This window comes from Frankliniella occidentalis, unplaced genomic scaffold (assembly GCF_000697945.3).
Source record: "Frankliniella occidentalis isolate FOCC.00 unplaced genomic scaffold, Focc_3.1 Scaffold3, whole genome shotgun sequence".
Lineage (NCBI taxonomy): Eukaryota > Metazoa > Arthropoda > Insecta > Thysanoptera > Thripidae > Frankliniella > Frankliniella occidentalis.
Window position 1 is genome coordinate 3811723 of NW_026267133.1, and position 10891 is coordinate 3822613.

Below are 10891 nucleotides of genomic sequence, written 5' to 3' on the forward strand. Positions count from 1 at the left end.
TGGGGGTGGGAGCTCTTGGCCCACTCCTTACGCGAAAAATACAAGGACACTTTTCCCAATCGGACTTCAAGGCGTCGCTCCGATTCTGATTCGTAGTAAGACAGATAAAAATCTTGCAAAGCTGCTACACAAACTTTTGTTTCTTGTGGCAAACAGGTTTTTTCCAGCTTTTGCAAGCTTTTGGTGCTATCAAAACTGTTATTTGATCGTCACACAAAGCGGCTCAATAATTCTCTATTTGGTTCGGTTCATTACGTTTCGTTTCGCGTCCGTTCACGATTCGATTCCCGTTTGGTTCGAAACTCCCGCCGCCAAGCGGGTAAGAGGACGAGGCCGTCACGTGGTACAAGCTGGCGCTCTCTGATTGGTCCACGACTGGAGCCCATGATGCACCACGCCGCGCCGCGCCCGACGTGTCGAGTCGTCTGCTGTTGTGTTGATCAACATCTCGCGACACACTGATGATGTTGCAGACGCGTGCCAACAACTTTGACTGCTAGTTGATTATTTCCTACGGCCCCTTCCCTCTAGAAACGCGCGCTTTTTCTAGTGCACCATGGTTGACGAATCGACAAGGAAGACACTGAGCTGCATTCCATTATTAAAGACCAAGGCAGGCCCTCGGGAGAAAGAACTATGGGTCCAGAGGTTGAAGGAAGAGTACCAAGCCCTAATTCAGGTAGGTTTCTTATTTTCAATATTCCTCTGAGGCTTTTCAAGAACTTTCATTCTTCTTACTTTTTAAAAAAATTTCTTAATCAAATCGCTCTACTCCCTTTCCCTTATTAACCTCTTTGCGCATTCCATATGCTAGTTGTTCATTATCTTCGATGTACAACAATTTAACTTATGATAACGTTTACATTTTACATCCTGTTTTTTTTTTAAAAAAAAAAAACCTATGTACTAATAGCTCTTTTTGTTCCTTCAGTATGTGCAGAACAATAAGAGTGCAGACAATGACTGGTTCAGGCTGGAATCAAATGAACAGGGAACGAGATGGTTCGGAAAGTGCTGGTACATTCACAACCTCCTCAAATATGAATTTGATGTTGAATTCGATGTAAGTTACACTAAGTTGAAGTTGAAGAATAAACATAAAAACAATTCTTATATGTCAATCAGTTTGTGGACTGATGTAGTCTTAAAATCCTACTGTAATACTTTGCTTTTTCAGATACCAGTCACATATCCTGCTACAGCACCTGAAATAGCTTTACCAGAGTTAGACGGCAAAACTGCTAAAATGTACCGTGGAGGCAAAATATGTCTAACAGATCACTTCAAGCCCTTGTGGGCACGGAATGCTCCAAAGTTCGGAATAGCTCATGCAATGGCCCTTGGAGTAAGTATTTACCACTTTGCAGTAAAATAACATTTCTAAAAGTGAGAAATTATTGAAATGTTAACTCTTTTTTCTTTTAGCTTGGACCATGGTTGGCTGTTGAAATTCCTGACTTGATAGAAAAAGGAGTAATCAAGTATAAAGAAAAGTCTGAGGGATGAGAGGACTTAAATGCCATTATGGATCAAAATCAAATGAACATTTTTCTTCTGTTGCTTGTGAAAAGTTCTGAGCCATAATCAAATTCTTGATGTACCCCAGTATTTTTGAAATCTTGCTGGACAAGGACTAAATAAGCAGAGCTTTTCTTTTGACTTTATTTTTTTACAACTGATACATTTATCCTTACCTTATGCATATTACATAGTCTGATTATAACTACATGAGTTACATAACATTCTGATACATGCCTGTGGCCCCTTTTCATACAATTCACAAATTTTGATCTTGAAAGTATCAAGTAATGAGCAAGAGTTTTGACACTCGTTTAAAAACAAAAATGAAAAAAAAATACTGCACTGCTATGATTTATAATAGAGGAGACATGTAAAACAAAGTTCATTGCAACAAAAAAATCCTTGTTGCATTTAGAAGTATGTTGCGGCCCACAAAGATTTCACTTATCTAGATTAAATGTTTTGCTGATTAGTGAAAGTGATAAGAGACTAGATATCGGATGAATATTTTGTAAATTAAACATTACAATGATGGAATAATAGTCTTTTTGAGCTGAATGTATCAAAACAGTAAAACTTTCCAAATTTTGTACAGTATTTCAACTAGAAACCTTTCATACTAGTCATTTTGTAAAAAAAAAAAAAGAACAACAAAAAAAGACAAATAGAGGGCATAACACTGAAACTGACTTATCCAAAGTAACAATGCTAAGTAGGCAATCAGAAATGTAATGGCAAAAGTTCCAGCAGCTATAGCAAATAATTGTCCTTACAGGGTAACCGAATCATTTGAAATGGGTCATGACTACCTACCACTTAGCCACAGCCAAACATAAATATGCCCACGATACTGAATGCCTCCACTTGACTTACAAGTATGCTATGCAGTAAAACAAAACAGTGATTCAAAAATATTTAAAACTGTGTCATGAAAGCAACAAAGATGAAAGCAACAATTATAAACTGAATCTCACGACTTATAATATATATAGTGTTAAAAATATAAATATTGTACAATGCAAATTATAACAACTGGAAAAGCGCATTCAAAGAAAATGATACAATAAAGACTTGACTTCATTTTTAAAAAGGCCTTGCTACAATGGTCTGATGACTGTCAGGAAAAAAAAGACTATTTACAAAGAGTTTCTCTCATAACTTGGGAAAGGGGTAATGGAACTATATACAGTATCTTTGGGCAATTCGTTGTAATTACATCAAAATTTCACTGATGTGTTTGAAGACGGGTTGAACTTTGGAACTTCTAGGTAGTACTTAACATTCTAGGATAATTCTGTACTGAGAGTGTGAATTTTATAAGACAGAAAGTCACTGGATCCTAGAATGACCCATAATCCTATGTATCACTTACATCATAAAAAGATTGCCATCAATCACAAACATATTGATCTTAACTGGTTAACCATCTTCACATCAGCGCTACCTACATTGCCACTTAATGGCTGGCAAACAAAATGTAACATTTGTATGTGTCTCCTGATAATTCTGTACAGCTAATCTAGTAATATACATATGTATACATACATACACACTAAACATAACAATCACATAAATTCACATATGTGTTACCATCTCGAAGTCGACCAGACTCTATATAGTTGAATCACATTTGTTTTAGAGCTTGAGAAAACCTCACAACACAATTTGCTACAAAACACTTACAAAACTCTTTCACAAACACAATTATTTATGACTTCAAATGAGTGACAGCCTTAAAATTGTTCACTCAAAAACCTTAAAGGTACCCTAAAGTACCTGTTGTATGCTCTATGGGTGCTAGACACTAGTGAACATATTCAAAGCATTGATGCTGTAGCTTCAAGCAGTTTCATAAAGTATGTATCACAAACCACACAAAACTTGAACACACAGTAAGTGAAACTTTACATTGCTCCACACTCAGATGTTTCTATAATTCTATAAAACAAGGAGCAGCTAAAGGATATAGTGATACTTATTGCCATGTGACTGAAAGTCCAAGCTTTGATGAAAAGTACTTTTCAAACTACCTTGAAGGATCTTTTGTCCTCTTTTGGATCTGGCAGTGACTGATCTAAAGAGTAACCTGCCAAAATTATGTAACAAAAAGATACACTACAACATTTACTAAATACATTATATAGTTTTTATATTTTTAAACATGTATTGCAAATGAGTGTTGGCTGAAATTATTAGTACATGATTATGATTATCTAAAACGGATGGAAACATCAGCCCCATAAATCACCTATTAGTTAAATCACCTAATACATGTTCCCCATGGAAATTTCGTGTGCAAATTCGGAAAAAGCAAATACCTATATTCGCAGATCCACAAGCCATCTGAAACACATCCAAAATTTGTGGCACCTTTTGAGATGAGGTAAAGTAGATTAGGGAAAACAAGGCAATTCTATGGCCTGGTGCAAACTATAAATTTTTAAATTAAAAAGGAAAACTTTAAAATAAAGAAACTATGATTTACAAACCATTCTCTCATTGGTACCGTGTACCTTAACAACTGCTCTAAAAAAATGATATTGGTAAAACATGAAAGAACAACCCCACATGTATGACATGCCACAAATGTCACGCCCAGAGCCGGCAGTACTATCACAGCATATGGCTCTCACTTCATCATAAGTAATAATATTCTATCTACATATATCAGTCATCACAAACGTTTTGTCCCTCTTCAGCTGAAAAGAATGTGACCCACTGCATCACATAATGTTCACCTCTAGATCTTAAAAGACAATGTGCATTTCATACTATCAGTATGCAATTAATACTAAGTTAGCACAGTATCGTCATACCTCTGATTCGCTTGGATAGACAATGCTGGCCAATCCAAGAAGAGTATAAAACTTTTGGCCAACACTGTCCCACTCCGTACTGTAACAGGCACCAAAATAAAGGAAAGTACCCTAAAAAAATGCATGATCTGCACAATTACATACAATGATAGGTAGAAAGCTGAAGAATGTGCCAAAGAAACCAAAAACAAGGCATCATGAAAAAAAGGACATAAATTTAAATCCAATTTTACCCCAGGATAGAATTGAATGAGTGCAGATTCAGTGTACTTTAAGGAAACCCTTCACTAGTACCAAATACACTTCATCTCTAATACATAATAGCAAAGAGGAAAATATGAAAAAGTCCAGCTTTTCTCAAGCAGAAAAAGGAACTATAAGCCACTGGATTCAGGTCTGTATGTTTGGAGACTAAGTGGAATTTTTCTCCATATAGTTTAAGCACTCAAATGCATGAGAATAAAACATTATCACATCTATGTTCCTTCATCCCACTCCATACAACCATGTCCCAATTACTTTTCCATTAACATCTTGAAAAGACAATTATCATTCACCTTAAAAAGGCATCAATTCTTCAAGAATTTAAAATAATAATCCAGTAAGCAGTTCAACATTTTAAATACTAATCACCTCTTAATTATGGAAACTTACAAAAGCCATAACCTCATATATAAAATAATTCATCAAGTATTAATTAAACAACAAAATACTTTCTTTATAACAAATGATATTCGAACACTTCCATGGCAAAAGAAGTAAAAGCTACTTCTGCCAAAAAAACAAACACTGTTCTTGAGTTTAGAAGATCAAAAATTTGAGAGCAAGCCTTCATAGGAAAGTAAGCAATGGTTTCAAATCATCATCATCACTTGCACCAGCCAGGAAAAGCGGTGTAAATTTCATAAATATTTTATTCTTGGCCAAATCCTTCAGTTTCTTCAATAGCATAAATGAGCTTTTCAACCAGCTGTTCGTAACTTTTGTAAGGAGGCAAGTCTAATCGGTTGAAGCAAGTATGAGAGCGAGGTAGCCACGTGTCCTTGCCCACCTTTTCGATACAAAACCTTTGAGGTCCATTGCTCCCTATAAATAAGAAAGGTAAAATAAATCAGCTAAGTACAATGAACAGAAAAATTATCCAAAATACAGTATGAGAATAAAGGAAAAATACGTACCCATTAACTCTGCGAAGCCTCCGACAGGTACTCTACATGTCCCTGTCACAAATTGAAGAAGACGAGCTCGCTTTTCATTGTCAGTCTGACGCACAAACTGCAAATAATAATAAGTAAGTAGGTTTAAGTTTCTAACATTTTTCAGTAGGGAATAGTAAGATTATAGTTATAATTTACAGTGAAATCTAAAAACTATTTTACCTGCCAAAACCACACAACTTGCTTTGATGATCTGGTGTAATGTCTGTATATAGTATTTCTTTGCCAGTCATCTACATCAACTTCTTGCATGCCACACAACATTAATTCCAGTTCTCTTTCATCAAAATACTTCAGCCAAACCAGGGGCACTACTTCATCAAAACCCTGAAGGAAATAATTGGTCTGATCCTCTATTCCACGAGTCATCCTCCATTCAGTCATCAACCTACAATGAAAACATACAATTTGTTACAGGGACTGTTAAGAGTTGATTTAAAATAAATATTGTTTGGGTAGTTGAACAGACGTACTTCACATATTCCTCTTTGTTCTCTTCACACACTCGAACCTTGTCCCCATTCTCTTTCAGTTCATGATGCATTACTTGTCCCAAAACTTCAAAATCAACACTGAAATATAATTCCAGCCCACATTCATCAATGTTATTGTCTCTTATCCAAACCAAGGAATTATAGAACTCTGGGTCAATAGATTCAATATCCTTCATGGTCAGTTGTTTATTTAACATGCGCTTATAGAAAGGCATAGTGAACCCAGAGTATATGAAACGACCATGGTACAAAGCCTGCAAGGAAACATGTCAAGGTCAGAACTGAAGTATGTAATCTGTTTTGAGGAATCAAGACAATTTTTTTGTACTAACCATAGCAATGAATCTTCCAATGAATTTAAAATAAAGAAGATGGTCAGGATTTACATAAGATGCAGGATTGATTTGCAATGAATAATTACTTTTGTTGGCATATTCAAACAAACAGTACATAGGATTTAAAACTTCATGAGAGAGCATGAAGAACCACTCTCTACACACAAGGGAAAAAATGTTTAACATTAGAAAAACAATCATGGATAAAAGTAATTTTTTAATGAGAGTGCAAGTTTTACCTTGAAACTCCACCATAGTCGAGGCCTTCTTCTCCCCTGAATATAATGTACAATCTTTTCCTTAGTTCATAAGCAGGGAACCGCATGATTTGTTGGTATGATTCATCAAATAATGTTTGTCGTGATACTGATATTTTAATGTGGCTAGGAATTGCATTGTTTTGACAGAGATACCGGAATTGACTAATTTTCCATCTAAATGAGCGTTCATAAGCCCTAGGAACTCCATATGCCCCAACCGGCATCCTGCAAAAAAATCAAACATTAAAGATAGACTGACCACGATTTTGGGTCAATTTAAATTTGGTCATGTAGGAACTTACCCCTTTGGTGCACCTGGTCTAGGGTCTTGGAATGTTGTAGTCTTTTTGTTGTGGTCCACAAAATATCGTACATGATCTTCAGTAAGTCTGATTTCCCATCCAGGAGGAAGGGGTAGTTCATCAGCTCCAAGTTCCTCTCTAAACAGGGATATCGATATTTTATAATACATGGCACACTCCAATGCAAAACGAATGAAGAAAGGAGAAAATAGTTAGACATTAAGTTACGAACCCTTGAGTGCGTGGATCTTCCCACTGAGTAACTCTGTTCTTATGATTACAGAAATATGGTCTTCCTTCAGGACCAAGTCTTTTTTCCCAGCCCTCAGGCAGTGGTCCCAAGGCATCTTCTTCCTCAGCAATAGAAGAGAGGTCCGGATGTGGAGTAGTTGGGTGCTATGAAAAATAATAGAAAGAAATAAAGATTGATAAAATCAAGTACAGATCTTTCCAAAGTAAAATAAGAACTCAGTTAAGGAAAACAATGTGTTAGACGTACTTGAGGGTAAAGGAAGCGTTGATTTCCTTGAGTCATTACATGAGCTCTTTCACCCTGCCAGTGTTGATAATGTTGCAAACGTTCAGTCGAAGGCCTTTGCCAGGTAGTTGTCCTTGTATTGTGATCCACATAATAGATACGACCTCTCTGGTCACGTCGTATTTCCCAGCCAGCAGGAAGTGGTTGGGGTCTCTCCCATGAAGTACTTCGAGTGTTGTGGTCCACATAGTATCTCCGTCCATAGACGTCATAACGCATTTCCCAACTGTGGATAAAATTTTAAAAGTTAAGGGTGAAGACAACACATAGGGCACTTCAGAAGTCTTAATTGAACCAATAAGTTAACATGTACCCCGCTGGAAGTGGTTCTTCAACAACAGTGGCATTGGAAGCTGCTACTCGTGGTTCCATTTCAACACTGGGTGGAGCTGCTCCAGTACTGACAACGCCATTGGTAATTGCAGCAGCACTGGTGCTTGGACTAGCACTAGATTCCCCTTCCGCAGGTGGCTCAGAGGCTGGCTGAACTCCATTGGTGTGGTGATGACTGGGAGGGAGTGCCTGTGCTTGATCTTGTGACATCTGAGAAGCCGCAGCGACAGCAGCAGCAGCTCGAGCTGCTAATGTTGAGAGATCTGAAAATTTTAATTTAGGGGACAGTAATTAGATATTGGGCAACTAAGTTTGATGGGGAAATGATGTGCATGGGAACAACCTTCATGATAGAATTCAAATAAAGTAGCTAGGTGATTCCTTAAAAAAAAATAACTCTAAAATATCTTTCTAAATGTTATCAAGGCATGATAAAAACATAAGTTTAAGATATGATTAGTGGAGGGAGTTCAATGGAATTGTGGCAGGCATCTAGTTTTGTGAAGGTGCAACTGAGTAGTCCCTTAGATAGAGTAACTCTACCTATTGATGGTCTAGTTGTCTCCGGTGGGATGATAGAATATGGCAATCTATCAAATCCGTCAGGATGTCTGTTTTGATGCTGACATGGTTCCAAAGTTAATGCTATCACATGAAGAAGACAATTTTCTCAGAAGTACATGCACATATGGTAAAGTGATAAAAAAAAAATATGACAACTATCTAAGTAGAGAATAGCACTCTAGCCATGAAAATTACCAATCTTATTAATATTATGATTATTTTTGCCAAATTTATGGCACATTAATGATTGAAAGGGTTTTATTCAAGTGAGAGCCAGGCTGCAATGAAAATCGCCCTAGACTACAGCAAAAATATGTTAGAGACCCTATGTATCCAGCATACCTGCATGCAACATTTGATGGGAATGGCCTGAAGAACCAGCAGCTTGTCGAATTTGAGGCTGGACAGTGCCATTAGGTACATTGTTTCCATTTCCATGAGGCCTCACTCGAAATCTCACACCATTCAAGCCACCTCTGATACCTCCTGCCTCTCCATTTGTAGATCCTACAGTGCCTGGAAAGAAATTAAAGCATTTAATACAAGTATGATGGAAAAACCAGAAGCGTGCAGAGAAATGATATATAGGTAATCTTACCAGAACTTCTGGGATCAGGTAGCCTACTGGATGATGGTATTGAAGAGGGTATTGTTGATGGAGCATTTGCAAAGCTCATGTCAATTCTAAGACCATGCATGAGTGTTATTAGCTCGCCAACTTTAACAGCAGCAACATTTTGACTATCTGCTGGGCTGCCGCGATAGAGGTCTAATGTGATCTCTAAATATTCACATCTTCCATTGCACATATGCAATATGTCATACAAACACAATCGCTTTTCACCCAAAACAGAATCTTTCCGGAACGAGCAATGGTCCAACACCCGGTAATGCAGTAAAGAATGAGGTGTAACCAACCTAAGAAAATAAAATATTTAATTCAAAGTAAATGTACAACTGGCATAAGATTTCACCTCATGAAATTTCTAATCAATTTAGAAAAAAACTTACACAGTAAATTCTTCGTTCCATTTGGGTTGAATAGTACACTTAACTACCTCAGTCTTTCTAGGTGCTTTGTCATCAATAACCAATTCCACATAGGGATTTGGTTTCAAGAAACTAGACGGGCTCTTCAAATGTGCACATTCAACTGGTAACATTAAAAAATTCAAATGAGAAAATGCAAACATTTTTCAAAAAAGGTACAGAGCACAAGAAAAGTAACTTACTTGTTATGCTAAGAGGATGAAACCCAGGGTTTCCCTGTTCTGACATTATTGGAGATTTAGAGATCACATGGGGCGCAAGTACAGCACCTGTAAGAATAAAATACAATTTCTAAGATAATACTTCTATTAAGTAGTTCTACTCTCGTGAAATAAACACAGAATCAATTTGTAAATAAAGATCCTAGGTGTGTAAACATTTTCAAATGAATGTGTAGGAGCTTTAAGAAACAATAAAAACAAAGGATATCAGGAATGAAAATCAGTGCTTATAAAATAGAGGAGAAATAAAACCCCAGCAGATGAACACCCAATTTGAAGACAGTATTGAGTGTTGTTCGACAATAACATAACCTACCAAAAAATAGACAATGACAAGTTACATGAACAAATAGGTTCATATCACATACATTGATGCAATAGAATCAAAAAGAAACGGGAACTGTTAATTTGTGTAAAATTAATGCATGTGGAAACAGTAAAAATTTATTTTTTAATATTGAAGATAACTTGCCTTCTGAGGGATCTAACCTAACAGTAACTGTCCCAGGTAAACATACGGAAAACTAGAAAACAACTCAAAGGTTTGACTGAATCAATCGAGAAATAAATGTAAATAGAAAATTAAAAATGGTACATAACATTTTATCATGTTTTGAAGTGTGGAAACAACAAAGCGCCTTCATCGCGCACTTTTCCAAGTTTATAAACTACACACACTTTCTCCACGTTAACTGCACTATTTCAGCAGACAGTAGATATATTTGCTACTTTTTAAGTAAACCCATAAGAACCAAAAACTGCCAATGAGAATGGTGAAATTCCATTATTGTCAAACTGTCATAGAAGCGAAAGTTTCTAGCCTTGAAAATAGTCACTTGAAAAGAATACATAACTTTCCAATACACTACTCACGAGAATTTCTCCCTGTGGTACGCTGAGGAATAAGGGTGGAATTACCAAAACTGCGTGACAAAGGGAAAGATACTACGATTATCAGTTCTTATCTGGAGTAATCATTCCATTACACATGACGTCATGATAAATGATCATGGAATCGCTGTACGAATTACTGAAAATGTACGAAGAACACACGAAAGAAGAAATGCATCGACATGGACGCCTTGTAGCACTCCATTTTCGGTCTGAGGTAATACACTCTGGTCAACATTCACAGGTTAAATCACTTCCCAGTACTCCACTTTTATGTGATTTAATAGACTTGAAGATGTGTTTTGAAAGAAACTAACGCCACATCTAATATATATTTTCCTTTTGATAT

At 36.6% G+C, this 10891-nt stretch overlaps 2 protein-coding genes across 2 annotated transcripts; one reads left to right on the forward strand and one right to left on the reverse strand.

Moving 5' to 3' along the window:
- Positions 1-422: 422 nt before the first annotated feature.
- On the forward strand, positions 423-1652 carry LOC113215071 (ubiquitin-fold modifier-conjugating enzyme 1). Its single transcript, XM_026434623.2, has 4 exons — positions 423-679; positions 932-1063; positions 1178-1345; positions 1426-1652. The coding sequence occupies exons 1-4, from the start codon at positions 557-559 to the stop codon at positions 1504-1506; spliced, it is 504 nt and encodes a 167-aa protein (XP_026290408.1). The 5' UTR covers positions 423-556; the 3' UTR covers positions 1507-1652.
- Positions 1649-10701, reverse strand: LOC113215068 (E3 ubiquitin-protein ligase Su(dx)). Its single transcript, XM_026434620.2, has 15 exons — positions 10525-10701; positions 9613-9699; positions 9392-9533; positions 8979-9298; positions 8723-8896; positions 7797-8079; positions 7445-7709; positions 7178-7341; positions 6946-7083; positions 6623-6868; positions 6381-6540; positions 6028-6302; positions 5717-5942; positions 5516-5612; positions 1649-5423 (listed from the first exon to the last, which is right to left on the reverse strand). Exons 2-15 carry the CDS (start codon positions 9656-9658, stop codon positions 5251-5253), a joined length of 2709 nt encoding a protein of 902 aa, XP_026290405.1. The 5' UTR covers positions 9659-9699; positions 10525-10701; the 3' UTR covers positions 1649-5250.
- Between the last annotated feature and the right edge of the window lie 190 nt (positions 10702-10891).

Bases quoted from the DNA above. Each gene is read 5' to 3' on its own strand.
- LOC113215071 (XM_026434623.2), top strand. From the start codon at position 557: ATGGTTGACGAATCGACAAGGAAGACACTGAGCTGCATTCCATTATTA. The intron at 680-931 runs GTAGGTTTCTTA...TTGTTCCTTCAG, and splicing joins AGTACCAAGCCCTAATTCAG to TATGTGCAGAACAATAAGAG. The intron at 1,064-1,177 runs GTAAGTTACACT...TTGCTTTTTCAG, and splicing joins AATTTGATGTTGAATTCGAT to ATACCAGTCACATATCCTGC.
- LOC113215068 (XM_026434620.2), bottom strand. From the start codon at position 9,658: ATGTCAGAACAGGGAAACCCTGGGTTTCATCCTCTTAGCATAACAA. The intron at 9,299-9,391 runs GTAAGTTTTTTT...TTATTTTCTTAG, and splicing joins TGGAACGAAGAATTTACTGT to GTTGGTTACACCTCATTCTT. The intron at 6,869-6,945 runs GTAAGTTCCTAC...ATTTTTTTGCAG, and splicing joins AGACCAGGTGCACCAAAGGG to GATGCCGGTTGGGGCATATG.